Below are 16,458 nucleotides of genomic sequence, written 5' to 3' on the forward strand. Positions count from 1 at the left end.
GATGATGATGATGATGATGATGGTGATGATGGTGATGTTGATGATGACGATGGTGATGATGGTGATGATGATGATGGTGATGATGATGATGACGATGATGATGATGACGATGATGATAATGATGGTGAGGATGATGACGATGACGATGATGATGACGATTATGATGACGGTGATGATGATGATGATGATGACGAAGATGATGATGATGGTGTGGGCTCAAAAGGCACGACAATCTTCAAGTGTGACTCTCCACCGGAGACCGATGGTAACGTGATCTAACTGGGTCCACAATTGAGTTGCAGTTGGTGGCCTCCATGTTACGCGAGTAGAACGCTTATGCTGGCCAGAAACAGTTCGTGATCAGAACAAAACTGGAGGAGACGCTCTCCGTTGTCTGTATAACGATCATCGACTCCAAATTGGCCGACAAGATGTGATTCCAAGAGATTCAGACGACCGAGTATGGCATTTATATGACCTGTGAGGGTAACAGTCGTTCAGCTGTAGCGCCCTTTCGGTGCCTAGCTGCCATACCACCCGAAGGAAGCAAGAGGGCTGGGATACTGTCAAGTTGCCCAAGCCTAGACAGAGGAAGTCGAGAGGCAGAGGTCGGGTTCGAACCACGGACCTTGAGCCATCTCGCTCCCGGGCCAGGTGGCCCAAGTGGTTAAATCGCGAGGATAACAATATCAGTGACTCTTGCTTGACGAATGAGCCTGGATAAATTTCGACAGCATCCGTTGTGGTATAAACCAACACTACGAACAGGCACCGCTTCCTACGTCGAGAATTATTGAGCTTGAGTGGACTGGATAACCGCACGGCGCAAAGATGACTGCAAAGAGCGTTCAGCTCTGGGGTTGAGCGCAACTCCCACGCAATCGCACGAGTCATTGCCTCTACGTCACCGGAAACACTGAAATGTGAAAGAACTGAGTTCGCCCTTGGTATTTTAAGATGCACAACCCTGCTTGGGTCTTGTATGGGTGCTTCGAAGACACGGCACACATGAATTTCAAGGGGAAATAAGCTCTCAATTTGGCATAGAGTACAGACATCGTAAGCTCCTATGTAGTAAGGTGTTATTTTGTTCATTTTTAATGAGAAGCAGAGGACAAGAGGCTCATCGATCGGACAACTGACAGTCAAATGACTCAAAAATGTTTTTTGTGTGGTGGAAAACGGTGGAGAGCGATATCGGTGGACAAGAACTGTGCGGGCAAATGATTATTCCCTGTTGTCGTGGAGGGGGGTCGATCAGGTACCCCACCTTGAGCTTTTGAGTAAAAGTTCGAAGCAGGATGTAGAGTCTTGTTCGGAGACCCTATTTCTAGCTTCTGGCTCAAAAGTTTAACCCACGAGGAAGCGAACAGTGGAGTTTTCTTTGGGGACCCTGCCCAGGGCCGATGACTCAATGGCATGACCTGCTGGGCTGCAGGGGACTGGCCGAGGAGGCAAGGAGTAAGGCATCACTGTCTCACTCCTGATGCGGCCACGCACGGCAGGGGCCTTTTGAGCGGCACCAGACTCTTTGGTTTTGGAAGTATTTCAACTGTATTGAATAAGGCGCCGGTGTTCACGGTTAGTCATTATGCGATCGGTGTGTGGTTTTCAGGGTCGATCTTTTCTAAGCCGTCCTTGCTCGAGGCAGCATCGCTGTTTCACTGAATATGGACACGCTGGTCGCTCGGGGAAACGCCTTACCGACTTCACGCTCCTGTCGCAGAGGACAGTACGACTTTACCTCCAGGCCGCCTCGTAGCACAATTAATCTTAGTGCGAGGTCTCGCCGCTATTGGTCTGACAGCTCCGCTTTGGCCTTCATGGCATGTTTGTGTCTTGTTGAACGAAGTTCCAGCCAGTGTAGTCTGCGAGATAATTTCAGGACTCAACCCAGACCACCACGTCAAGGTGGCAGCTTTAGGTCTATCCATACAAACCTCATTTAAGATGTTTAGCACACCGTCAACCGGTTTAGGTTGTGGTCCCGAAGGCATACAAATCTCTTATCAAGAATTGACAGCGATCCAGTGCTATGTGCTCACACGCAAACACCACACACCAGGTCTCCAGTGCCACGTATGGCAGTTGTTATCTGCTCCCGATTGCGAATAATCTCTCCTCAAGTGTCCACTTTTGGTTACTACGAGGCTCAGAAAGCCCGCCGGCCCCTAAACGAGGGGTATCCTCCTTGGGCTCATCCGTGAAATTAAGTGAAAGTCTACAACGGATGAGAGCACGGTTCGAAAAGCACACTAAAACTGGAATGACCGCAACGAAGAGACTGGACCGTGGCGCGATGTGACACTTTATATGCCTGAAATGACCAGAGTCCTTTGACATGCGCTTTGCACACACTAAGTGAAAGGCGACGTACAGCGACTGAGCACACCACTTATGACTCATGAAGAGGCACTCGCGGTTGTGGAGTGTTTTACGTACCATCGAAGTTGCATTAGTTTCGATTGCATTGAGACAGACAGGGCCAATGGACAGATTTCCAATGTTCGCGTAGCATTCGCTCGTTTAAGACAACTATAGAGGCACGGCGTACATCCGAATCTCAAGGGACGTGTGCACCACTGTTTTGATGGATGGCTGAGACGTAGCTTTTGATGAACAGCCGAACTGAGGCGAAAGTTTGGACACGGAGATTGTGTCCAACATACGGTAACGAATCATCAGTGTTGACCACTGACGTCACGTTGTCAATGATGATGTGTTAAGTACCTAATCGCCATTCACAGGGACTTCTGCTCCTCGCACCCATTTCCGCGGCGCAAGTAAATGTAGTCAACTGTTGACCACACAGAGGGATGTAAAAAAAAACGATTGTTCGCACTGCGGGAATTTTCTGGTCGTCCTCCGACAGCTGCTCGTTGGCCTTGCGGGGTTTAGTTCAAGATAGTGCAGCCCACGAAACCAATACAACCCCAAGCCCAGCCATTAAGTCGGAGCCGCAATTTTTGGTCGGGATCTCTTAGAACACTAAACTGTATCAAAACTATTGCGAAATCGAAAACTGAAGGACTCTACGAGGACCATCCAAATATACCCTCCTATATCCGTTTCCTGTCAGCCGTTTATTAGTTGTCACCATCTCCATTTAGGACACGCGAATTTCTGACACGATACTGCCTCACAACACTTGTTCGGATATTTGGCAAGCAATCCTCGAGCGTCCATTCTCTCTGAACCTGGAATTACGACAGTGAAGCATCGGTGTTGAGCAATGATGATGATGATGATGATGATGATGATGAACTTGGAATCTACATTTGGCTCCTTCCCTGCCTTTTACGCGACAGGAATCACGTACCCGAGGCCGTATTCGCTTAAGCCAGAAGACTGGAGTTCAGAAGCAAATCAGCTAGGCCCGATGTTCGGGGAAAGACAAAAGGACAGCAGAGGGTTTAACCTCCATGCTGAAAAATTCAGAAAAAGCCCACCGTTTTTTCCACTTGGAAGGTCATTCTGTGGCCTTATGGTAGAGGTGATTCAGTGGTTAGTGCACTGGTTTATTGAACGCGTCTCACTCAAGTAGAAGCACAAGCAGAAGCACTTGTGTTCTTGGTTTTCCTTAACATTGTCCATCTCCGTCAGGGGAGGTTCACCTTTAGATGAGTACAGCATATCAACTTCCCCCATGGCCACCCAACGTTGCTCATGGGCCGCATAGCCCTCTAAACAAACTTCTAACGTCCGGAGTTTCCTACCGGAGATAATCCAGTCGGTCTGGTCACCGCTCAAACTACACAGCCCGAATGTATTGCATGCTAAGTTTCATCCAGTCAATTTATCTTCCTAATCGGGATATCAGCATCGCCGAATATCACTATTACCACAACTTTTCGATTTTTCATTTTTGCGACCTGTGGGGAGTTCATGAAAGGCTCCGTAGGATTTGAATAACAAATAGAACCTTAATTTGATTTATATGCACTGCGACAGCGTTTTTGAGTGTTTGTTCCAGTCCCACTCCGTCTTTGACTAAGGTGTAACGATTTTTAGGTACATTCCCCCGGCGACTTACACGGTCTCTACAAGCATGTGACGAGAGTGTTGTTGACACAAATCAGTGATATCTAAAGCGCCATTCAGCGACTGTGTATGACTATGCAGTCGAAAACGAGGTATTTATCGTGCAGGTTAGATTTGTATGGGACGAACTAACGATAAACTTTTTGGGAGTTTGTGGAAATAGCATCAGCCGCATCGCCTACCAGACGGCATAATTTAGGGAAAATGGGATTTCGAGATGATTCGTGAGATCGCCCACCATACACCGAGCCAGAGGGCCAGTACCTCAGGCTACCTCTTACAGCCCCGGCAGGGTCTGTCTGCACATTAGTCTGCTCAATCCAAAGACCGGTGCTCCCAGGAGTCTGCAGCAAATGGAAAATAGTAGTTTGCGTATGAACTTAAACAAACAGGACCAACCTTGGTGTCTGCCAGACATCGCGTCCGCACCTAATGGTATTTTTTGATACAGTAAAACAATCACAGTTCGTGGTCTAAAGAATTATTTTGGGCTCAGTAAAAATGCACCTTTCAAGCATATGGAAAGGGGTTCATCAAATAGTGTTCCTATTTGTGTCCTGGATGGGTGACGGCTAGCCGAGAATGGCCGCTAACCGGAAGCGATGGGTAAAGTACCGAATGAGGTGGCAAGAACCACAATTCATGTACTATCGCAACGGAGTTGTCCTCGAAGATGAATACAACATACGTGGCTGAGAAACGTGTTTCAAATACGAAATCCTAGAGAATAATGCCTACATGAGCAAAGAAGCTTGGAAGGAATTGCACAACACCAACACAAGCATATGTGCATATTTGATGAAAATTGTAAATTCATGCATTTGCAAAGCAAAAGTGGCAAGAATGTTGACTAAGCAAAAAGAGCTTGCAAAATGGGGATGTGATAAAAGACTATCTCTGTGAGTTCAGCTCGAACATTCACAGACAGACATAAGACTGGTTAGAGGAGCTCGCCCTAGCGTCGGGTCTACTAATCAGAGGCAACTTGGTGTGTTGCGGACTACTGACGCGAATGTGTATCCCCGTGATGTATCCCTACTATAGGCTATGCGTCACTAAACAGAAGAAAATTCTTCTTTTTCCACCGTGATATCCGTGCGGTTATCATTATTTCTGGGGTTTGTGATTCGAGGTCGATGTAGAGTTTGGCCAAAATGACACGTAATGCACATCTATGCGCTAATTCCGTATTGCACACTGAGGTTTTGCGGTGAATTGATTAAAAGAGCAGGTATTTTTGTTATTGATCAAGTAACCCTCAATCAGACAACTAAGCTTTGCAAGTCACCATACGGAGAGTCATTATTACCGCGCAGTTAGGTGGGTACCTGTTCATTTCTTGTGTGCGTTCACATAGCACTTGGAAGCCCTGTGTACGGTGATTGGCCAGTTGGTTGTCATTGTTCTGGATAAGTTTATCAGTCCGCCCGTGATCTTTGTTGCGCTGTGTTTTACGATTATTCGATTCGATTTCTTACCCAATTCCTTCCATTTTTAGTACCTTCGTCTTCAACGTTGATTAGCTTCCTTCTCGATCCGCTTTGCGTTGTGTTCTGATTGCCTCATGAGTGAATTGCTGGATAAGCAACCCTATTTCCTCCATTGTATTGGCTGAGGTCTTTGCGTCCACCGGTTATTTTCGTACTTCGTCTTATTGATTGGGCGGTCGCTTTAATCCAATTAATGTATCCCTGTTTGTTTTGCAAGGTCTTCTGGTTCCCCGTGCAGTTCAGATCCCCTTGGTTCTTGCGCTCGTTTGCCCCTAGTACGTGACGAATGGCGTCAAATTAAATCTGCTTTTTGATAGCTTTTCCGGTGGGGGACCACAATTCAAAAAATTTTCTCTATTTCCTCCCTTCTCACTTGAGCGAACATGCGGAAGCTGATCCAGTCGAAAACGTGTCCTTCCTCATCCGTTCGCACGGATGTGAAAGAAAATTGACCGTGTCTTTTATAGCAAGCATTTGTTCTCGTATTCCTATGGAGAGCGTCCTTGCTGTTACTTGTCACAGTGTGATCCTGTATATAACACTGTTGATCATCAGCTATATTTTCCCTTTGGTTCCGATAGTGGCCTACGAAATGTGTTCTCAGGTTTGCAAGCCGCCGTATTTTGTGCTAACAGCCTTGTAGTTACTTCATCGGTGTTCTGCGGGCCTATGCTGCAGCTTGTGGGTATTCCTGAACCAGACGAACAAGTGTACTAGGTCGGATTAATTGAGGCGAATCGGAGCGGAAATGTGAGAAGGCTAGTTGCGTGCGTCTATTCTAATTTTACGAAGCTTTGGGCGTAATGACGCGACAGAGCGTAGCCCATATAATATGAAATGCACATTTATGCGGAACAGAACCGATGCTGACTAAGTATTGCACCCTGAGACTTTGCAGTGGACTGATTAAACGAGCGGACTTATGTTGCAATCGTGGGAAGACGAATTCGCCCAGCCACAATTGTGACCATGCCTGCTAATCTACCAGCATCCCGGAAAATACATCATTATTGAGATGAGCTTCAACAAACATATAGGCTGAGTTTATCCACGAGATTTTGTACTTCCCAGTCGGGCAGAAGATAAAATCTACCCTCACTCGAGGTTCCCTGCCAACATGTCCGTCTGCATCGGGAGACTTTTCTTTTAGAACGCAGCTTTCTGGGACTACCAACAAATACATTTTTAGAGAAACGGTTAAACCTTTTCGCCATACAAAATACCAAAATGCAGTCACTCAAAACTTGTATAATACCTAACTACGTACTGAAGGTGATGATCATGCCCACAACACATGCAGCACAACTTTTCTGTGATAATCGTCTTTTACTTCCAAAATATCGACACCAACTTCTCTTAGGAAGCCCTAATCCCGAATTAAATGTTGGAATTTCACCAAAACACTTGTTCCATGTGCAGATGTGTGGAGGACCCCGCAGGTTTTGTCGCCCGCTAACCTTCCCTACGGTGGCGAGAGCATACATGTATATATATTTGCTTAACAGGCTTCGAGCCGTTCTGAGCCTATGGGGTCATAATAAATGCTCGGCATGTAACCATATTTGTATGCAAGTCTTGGTGTTCCGGAGAAATATTGAAGTTCGCGGGCGTTATACCACGTTTCAGAGCCTAAAGACAAGGTTGAGAAATTCTCCACTCTCGTAGGAAGCTATTTACAGAAGAAACCAACCTTTATGTATTTCTCCGATTGTCCTGTACGGTGAATTTAACTGGTAAACCATACCACACGTACAATGTGCTCTTCTGGTCGATCCTTTGATATAACCACCTTGTGTGAGAGATTTACGTCAATGTAGTCAGGCTGTCTCAAATATTCAAACAAATGAGACCCTCCAGAGTTTACATTTTTAGGTACTTGATCCCTTCTAAGACTTATCTACCCCCTCGAAGAACTCACAAGCCGCTATGTTTCATGCAGGCGAAGGTGCCCCCAATTCACTGAGGAGCTCATTTCTTTTTTCTCGCAAAGCGTAAATCCAATTGGTGTAAAAATGTAGAAGCAGTGTGGGTTATTTTCGCCCGCGTTCTAAAAAACCGGATAATCTGGACCTGTCTATTGCCATCGGAAATAAACTAATATCGCGAAAACCCATCCGGTGAAAATCGTCCGAGATTACATAAGCATACGCGTCCTGGCTGCCTTGGGTGTATCACCCATGGTGAGCCTCCACAATGGACATTGATTACATGGTTTTACATTGTGAAAACTGGTCAAAAGTAACTCACCTGCTTACCAGGTTAACAATAGAGGTTTGTGCGACCATTATACTTCGATTAAGCTAGGGTATTCCGCGGTCGTTTTACAGTTCTTTGCATCAAACCATAGTAGACTTATGTTGGTGCATGTGAACGCATTACTTTTCTTTAGAACATTAGGTCTTAGCGTATAATATAAGCATATTTCTGATTAATTTGGGAAAACCTGAGCTGAAAGTTTTTGTTCAGCTGCATCAGTCACTCAGCGAATGGCATTGGGGCCAGGTCGATTTCGATTATAGTCCAAGCCACCGGTGTCTCCTCTCCTTATGCTTCCACAAGGGTAGGTCAATTTGCTACTAGGAACTAGTCGCGACTAACGACAAGCGTTGCATCATTCATCCCTAAAAACGTGGTTTGTCCTGTTCTAGCTTATCATCCAACCGAAAGCCTAAACGTGCAGGGCGGTCAACTTTTATAAAAAACATCAAATTCAGCGTGCGCAAGTTTTTTTATCTTGCGACATATGTGGTGGATTCGTAAATAAGTACGTTTGAGATAGTAGTGCCATTGGTACATAAGCAACAAACGGAGGCCAAAAATGAACCGGAAAATCTCTCTTCAGTCTAGTTCACGGGATGGGCGGCTCCATATTTCGTGCTTCCTAGAACATTCAAACCAATTTTCCGGAAATCCCTCCGAATTGATATTGGCGTCGGTCGTAAAACAAGTAAAACATTTACTCGTTTCTAAGGTGTTCTCGGTACTCTTGGTAGCGTAATCTAGCGGCAGATGATGGTACTTCATCATCGTGTCCCAGCCTTAGTGACCCTTGCACATCAGGATAGAAAACTGTCATTATTAATGCAATGTGCCTTGTCGCTCCACAGTGAATGAGCTTGAAAATCATTAAGCAACCATCTGATTGCTACATGAACATGTATCTCATAACCAGCACCCAAGAACCATATACCAGTAGAGTTCCGTCTGTGTCCTCCAAGTAGCCAATAGGCCATGGCATCAATTATTCATCCTTGGAGTGAACCTCACTTGCCCATACATACCTTGTCTTTGCAGGTAAGTTTTTCCGGTCGCCGTCAAGCCAAATAGGTCTTTCAACTCTCAACCTGGAGTGCCACCCAATTTCACACCTTGTCTCCCCAACGACACAAAAGACTGCGCGGTTAACAACTCTTCCCCCAACTTCACGCCCCTTCCCCAAATATCCATTTTGAACTGTGCTGTGCCTCATGCCCCACATTCTGCAGTAGGGGGAACAGAAAACTAAAAGCAAATCGGCTTTTGCCAAGCGCCATCCACGCTGGATTGCGCTTGCCCCTGTTGTAGCACACAACACGGGAACCAAAAACATTAGTTGTAGCAGAGAAAATGTTCGGTCTCGGGAGTAATGTAACGGAGGCTCACCGGATGCACGCAGTGTGCTGCCTCTGATTTAATTAGTCTTTCAAAGCCTCTACACTTTTCCTTTCCTCCGGCTCTGTTATGCTGTTACATCATTGAAGAAAAACGCAAAAAGTCCAAACACTTCATTTTCCAAAAGACGCAAAGCGAATCTACAGGAGAAAATTTTATTCTCATGCCTCGCCAGTAGTATACACCGTTACACACATTCCTCCTTTGAAGGTCGCTCGCATGCCACCGATTTTCAGCTACTTCCGTCCGTTCAGCTCCATCGGCTGGTCTATTTAGCGGCCCTTTTTTGGTGCATCCTGCCTTTTCCGAAGCTTAGTTCCATTTAATCTTTTCGGTCCCTGACCCTATTGAATTGTGCAGACGTTCCCTCGGCGGTCGGTAACGGCAAACGGACCTTGCCATCGACAGCCCAGCTTCCGCGACCACAGTCCTCTCATTCCAGGATTCTGGTGATCCTCTCAATTGACCTTCGCGCCTATGGGGAGCGGTCGTACGTTTCCGATTGCCGTCCTCTCTCTAGTCCGGAAAGTCGGTCAAGTTTTCACGATCTTTTCTCATTTCAAATCCTAGCTCCGCCAGAGACAAGCGCGTTGCCGGTCACAATTCAATTTCCTGATCAACTGGAAGGCGACATTGTTGATCGTACATCAGCATGAACCAGGAGTTACAACTGGCTGGCTGCATAGAAGCAGGATGAGCAAGCAACACTATAGGCAGGTTCACGTCCTGGTCACCCCATTTGGGCGTCAACCACACATTGATCGATCGGCTATTACTTTCGGTCAGGATGGTATGGTGCCGCCCGATGCTTAGCTACTCTAAGTAACCCGTAAACTCCTCGCCCTCAAAGCTAAGCCCCTGATCGGTCAGGAGCATTTTTGGCACCCCATGGTTGGTCACAATGTGATGCACAACCACTATGCTGATAGCCGTCACCCGTTGATTAATCACGGCTGCTGCCTCTACTCACCGCGATAGGTGTTCTATCGTTATCAAGATATAAATTTTTCCGCCGGTTATCACCGGAGAGGGGGTCATGACGTCAACGGATCATAACTCGCCGATTTCTGAGACAGTCATGTGTTTCATGGGATGGGTTGCCCCTGTCGTATCCGCCTTCACCAGTTGGCGCCGCTTACTGGACACCAAATAATCCATTACCTCACTTCTCATCCCAGGCCAGTAGGCCCTCCGCGGAAGTAAGTCGTACGTCTCGGTGCAACCTGTGTGTGACATCTTGAGGCATTCGACGATATGCCTCTAAATATTCCTTCCATTAAAAAGGCGGTTGTAACCTTCTGTAACACAGGGCCCTGTCGTTGGAGTTGCACCAACCTTCCGGGTTCCAGTTGGACGACGAGGCTATTGGCACCAATCATGACGTGCAGTCGTACCCTTGCAACCGGAGTGCCCGGCGCATGAGCGTACCGTGAGGATCTCTGGTGGTCCTGATCCACCGCAGGGGTCTGTGATCGGTTTCGACATGAAACCTTTGCCCAAGCAGGTATGGCCTACACTTATCTAGGGCCCAGATGATCGCCAAGCATTCCTTCTCAATGGTGGAATACTTCTCTTCAGCGTCAGTCAGGACACGACTAGCATATTTGATAACTCTATTCTTCTGCTTTAGGACTGCACCGATACCGCGATCACTAGCGTCCGTTGCAACGGCGAACATCTCTCCAACCCCGAGGGACAGTTGCTGGTCCAACATCTGCGCTTTGAGACGCCGAAAAGCTTCGTGTACTTCCCCGGTCCATTCAAATTTCCGATTTTGCCCGAGCGAATCGTACAGTGGAGCAGCAATCGTGTTGAAATCCTTAACGAACCGACTGTAGTATGCTGCTCGTTCAAGAAACTGCCTTAGAGACCGCTTTGAATTGGGAACAGCACAGTCCTCTATGTTTGCTAATTTCTGAATTGAGCTTTGTTTCCACTGCACCTCAGCGATACTACTGCACCCGTGTCAAGCCAACACAGCTCTCAATCTTCCCGTCTACCTCGATATCGACCTTTATGGTAGCCAGTCACTGCGATTATTGCAACATATTTTGGAGAAGAAAGAGTAATTATAAGTTTTATTAGGTACATGTTGTCGGGTAGGACGATATTTATTCATCCGGTGATCACACTTGTAGCATCGCCTTCTTCGAATGTGCCTCCGCGATTCCGACTTAATGCCTGCAAGCTGTTTGGCGAATTGGTCCACCATGTTCTTTACACCAGCGAATAAATCCCGTTATCACAGACCGGGTTCTGCAGTTTAACCGTAAAATCCCCCGTGACACTATAAGACAACTCGCAGCTTGTCACAGGACGTAAGGAAACCATATCGGCGACTGTCTGGAAGAAATGACAACATGCTTTAAAGTCAAACGAACAAACAAAAATACCTCGGAAATATCCATGATTTATTTTGGACGACACTCAGTTAAAGATGCTTGACTCTGCGCTGACACAAAAGACTCAGCACCGGTATTTGACTGTTTACACTTGTTTACTGGCAAAACCACCTACACAAGTCAACCAACGAAATCGATGGTCACCAGTTGTGTCCGGCGGCGAAAGCCCCACGGTTTTGTGGCATTACCCAATGCTCGTAAATTAACACAAAATTTCGTCTGTTGTCCGAAATGCGGCTTTTTTCACATATGGAAAGTAATTACAGTTCCGTTCTGTGGGTCAACTCAACACGTTTACCATGGTTGCGAAGGCTCTGCTCTGTGCTGACGACATCAGCCGCCTCAGGCACTCTAAACAACGGATTTGGACTTCTTGGTCGACCGCCCACCGGTGGAGCGGTGGACTTTGCCAACAATTATCGTTCTTTCATTCAGTTCCCCACAGCACATCATTCGCTTTGACCAGTCAAACAAAATGTCCTTATTCGAAGTAGTAATTTCCGTAGGCTGGTTTATCTTGACCCGTAAACTTTGCAGTATGTGAAAAGAATAACAAACAGCAGCATTGGGCATCACTACCTTCTACAACCTAATTTTATCTATCATGTTCCTTACAAAACATTTGCAGGTAACATTATCACAGAAGGCTTAACAGCCGCATCGCAGCATTCTTGTCATCATGGACCAGGGGACAAAAAGCACTAAGACCAGCAGCATTGCAGTTGGTGGCTTCCACATGCCGCAGGTGTTGACCACTTCAGTCACACTAATACGTGGGATCAGCATGGATAACATCATCTTGCTCCACAAACAAGCTAAGCACCATAACCAAAGGGAAAGGTGAAACTTTCAGGCATCCATAATAGAAAGGACACTGCCATGGATGCAGACGTGCTCTTGTACACCCAGCAAATCACATACAGGATTGTTCAAGTGATGCAGTTTATTACGCAGGAGTTGAACGTCATCTGTAAAGTAGACCTTACATTTTTCGGACATTTCCACAGCTCTCCATGGAACAACCACCTGTTTCTGTCTCTCAACTAGATGGCGGTTGCCGGTGTAAAATTGCGAGGTAACGCTAATGAACCACAAACATGACCGACAGGTCGCTTAAGCACAATAATGGGCTTCTGTTCATATTCGGATACCGAGGAGCCATGTTAGTGTGCGTCCTATATGCACGTTTCCCGCCGAAAAACCTCACATTTCTGACACAAATTGGAACAATACTCAACAAACATGAAATACTGTTATATTTACCTTGTTTAGTTAAGTTTTTCCATCGAGTTTTCTGTGCACCCGCAAAACATCATGCAACAGTAAAAGCCTGCTTAAGACCACTCTATAGAACATGATGGCCGCCATTCTAGCCGTGGTTGACGAACTACGAGACGCAATGACACTGCTTCGCAGAGGCCCGAGGCGCACAGGAAACGAACGATGACTGGATAATTTTAGCCCTTTACTGGATTTTGTGCGATCTTGATGCGACCTTAAAATACTCACAGTCCGGTCCAGACCGAAAATCACCGACTTTTCTGTAATGATCAAGTCCTAGTGGGTTTCAAGGTAATTCCCCTTTGATTGAATCGAAGGGCTCAATCTTCCTGACTTGACACCGTACAAATAGTATCTCACCAAAGTCATGCCGGAAGAAGCCAGTTAAAAATCTTAGTGGTAGAATCTTTTGCACCATTTACGCTAGAGTTTTGTAGGTTTTTTGGTGTGTGCAAAATCTGTGTGCTAATGAAGTCATTATCCTTTTTGACAGCTTTTGGAGAAAAATCGTCTAGCAGGAGGTGCACCGAACGATATTTTAGACGAGAAAACTGACAATATGAATGATGGACGTCCGCTCTTGGTGGTCGATAATCGCGTCGTCTGGATGAGTATCGCTTGCGGACTAAACAAAGCCACGTGTTGATTGGTCAGAATGCCAGTCACTCAAGGTCGAACGCCCACCGCTCGGTTCCTGTTGCCTACCCCCTAGCTGACTACTAACTTGGATCGACGTTGTGGGTACTCCGTGACCAATATCTACACGGTTGAGATAATTTCACTTGAGCTGCATAAAGAGCTGTCTGAAGCCAGTATCTGTATCGGAAACGCCCCAAGAATGGATGCAAAAAAGAATGGTGCCACACGACTTTTTCTCAACAAGGCAGCTAACCATTCAAGCGAATAGTGCGTCCTTCATATCCATAAACTAAACCAGTATAAGCCACTTCAAACCCGCATTGAAAGCGTCGGAGGAAAGTTATTTTGGTTGTCCCACGTGATACACCGGCACATCGGCAACTTGGTACCGCCTCCAACATGACAATGTTTTGATACCATTAGAAATGATATTCCCAACGATACCTAGAAAACGGTGGGTAGCTTTTGAGAAATTATTTGAGTGTAGCCAACGGTGCACTTGATAAGTGTCCAAGGACGAATGACGTTCGCTTTCCACTCCAGAATGCAAAACCTGTTCCGCTTAAAGGAGCCTGTTCCATACACAGACAGGAGGTATTAGGAGACTCCGCTCCAAACGTTTCTGGTCTGCAGAACTGCCAATGGAATACCTTTTGTTGGGAAATACTTAATCGGTTGTTCTTCAATTAGTGTAGACAGATTAGTTCTATTTTTAGTATCATTTTTGGCCCGCCTAGTGCTTTCCATACGAGTTCTATAGGTAGCCTGCATTTGCCTAACTCACGACACGGCCGTACGCATCAGTGTTCAACTGATGGGCGGATTCGCACGGTCATCGGCTTTCTGGTTTGGCTAAGCGCATTAGGCTATCAAGCAACTACCGACAATCAAGTTCACGTTATCAAACGGGCATTAAGAAAACTGGTCCACAACAATCCCACAAGGCCTGCCCATCCCAGGAAGGTCAAAGAGGAAGTGTCAGACCAACAGCAGCGAGGCACCATACAACGAGTAACTGTGTCACGAGGTGGTCAGGGAGTGAAGCCTCACTCCCCTCTGCAATGGGAGTGCAAAGACATTGAGGTGTGTTCCCTAGGTGACCGGCATTTCCATGATCATAAAAGCAGCGATTATGCCTTCCCTCGATAAATGGCGGGTTAGAAAAGTCATGCTTTATAACGCGCCCAAAGAATGGCCGTGCACAAAGGCAAAGCTGTGTGCAGCCACCTCATGAGTCAGACAGTAGTGCTTTCCGCTCTGTGCCCTCAGTTTGAACCAGGCCCTGCAGCACAGCAGATTAGGCTGTCGAGTCCCCGCCTCTGCGCAGTGTCCCCCAAAAAAAACCTGTCGTCTGCCATCTTGAGGGTCGGATTTTTTAATCAGAGGCTAGGGATAGGGTCCTTGAACAACACTACATCCACTCACTACCTTGTGGGCCAAATTTTTGGGCCAGGGACGAACGACACGGTATGTCAACTAAACCCTATTCCCCGGTCCCGGAAACTGGAAAAATCGCTTGCTCATACAGGTATTTGTCCATTGATGTCTCTCCTAAACCCGCTCCCACCATACAAGCAAAGGTCAATCGTTTGGCAGCTGTCTGACTGGCGTTCCTCGTACACTCCGCTACACGTTTGCAACAAATACTCATAAATCCAGGAGATCCCTCCCATGTAGGAGGTTCCAACAACCGCACTCTACGTAAACTTGACAATGGTTGCCAAGGTCCTCCACTTCCTTAGAATTGACGCATGCTGTGTCTCAGAAATATGCACACAAGCCTCAAGCGTGGTCAGGTATCTAGAAACATCAAGGAAAAATTCAGCCCTACCGCATTCCACTCTCCTCGGGTCCGGCGATCAGAGTACCATGATTCAAAAGACATGTGATTTGGGATTTGTGTACAGCCTCAGAGTTGAATAGGCTTGGCTGCATTTGATTCCACTAAACAGCCGCTTCACGCCGTTCAGTTATCCAGCTCAATCAAGTTCAAAGAAAAAGCGTCCGCAGTATCGTAACATGCCCCAAACGACCATGGTTCTGACTCTCAAAAGGATACTTTCTATCTCATCGCTTTTGGTCCGTCACGAAGAGACTGGGTTTTACCGTGATGTGGCAATTTGTGTACCTCGGCAAACCATTGAGCTATTCGGAGGGGTGTGCGCGCGACACTCACTGAGTCTCTTATACCAGGTTGGTCCATGGGTAGAGGTCTGACGAACACAGTCTCCTGGCGCTCCAGGTTGAAGGTTAGTATAAGTGTGGCGACATGTTCCGTAAAAATGGTAATGTACTTGCATTTCCAGCCAACACCGCTGCCTTGCTGTTAGGCTTTTGAGCCAAAGACTTTGGTTGAAGACCCTAATCGTCCTCCTGTCTAGGTGTGGGCACCCTGGCAGTATCCCAGCCCTCATACAACCATGACATTTACAGATAACAGTACTTTCACGCCACATCGGCCGTCGCGTGGTACCATCAACCGTGTCCCTTACTTGCTGCATACAGCAGGGCGGGTAAGCGGAAACAGGCTACTGCTGACTCCTCCCTTCTTTCTCCTCCACATACTTTTTCTTCCTCCTCTCCCCACCCCATTAATAACTCTCTCCTTGTAGGCCCAGCACTTAGGACTGATGACTCCGTTCGTCATGCATCGGTTTTGCGTGCAGCATTTGCTCGTCACATGGTGCCGACATCTTCAGGAATCTCCAAATCAGTACTTAAGCCTCGACACCCAGTCTTTCTGGCCGCCTTCAATGTCCGCACTCCGAAGCAAGCAGCACAACAAGCTGCTCCTGCACCCACACCGGACTCGCTTGGCATTGATGTGTGCTGTGTCTCAGAAAGCGGTGTCCGTCAGGGATGCCCACTCTCTCCATTCCTTTTTAACTTTGTGATCGGTGAAATAACGAGACGAACGCTGGAGGGTCTCCAAAACCCTGGTGTTCAAGTAGCCT

At 46.8% G+C, this 16,458-nt stretch overlaps 1 protein-coding gene across 1 annotated transcript in view; it reads right to left on the reverse strand.

The window, feature by feature from the left end:
- Nucleotides 1-4,464, reverse strand: part of T265_13146 (hypothetical protein) — a gene marked incomplete at both ends in the record, with an annotated part of 41,662 nt that extends 37,198 nt beyond the window's left edge. Inside the window, one exon of the mRNA XM_009167397.1 lies at nucleotides 4,441-4,464. Coding sequence (XP_009165661.1) covers nucleotides 4,441-4,459 — 19 coding nt within the window. The remainder of the gene's footprint in view (nucleotides 1-4,440) is intronic.
- Between the last annotated feature and the right edge of the window lie 11,994 nt (nucleotides 4,465-16,458).

The sequence above is a fragment of the Opisthorchis viverrini genome, assembly GCF_000715545.1.
Source record: "Opisthorchis viverrini unplaced genomic scaffold opera_v5_39, whole genome shotgun sequence".
NCBI lineage: Eukaryota > Metazoa > Platyhelminthes > Trematoda > Opisthorchiida > Opisthorchiidae > Opisthorchis > Opisthorchis viverrini.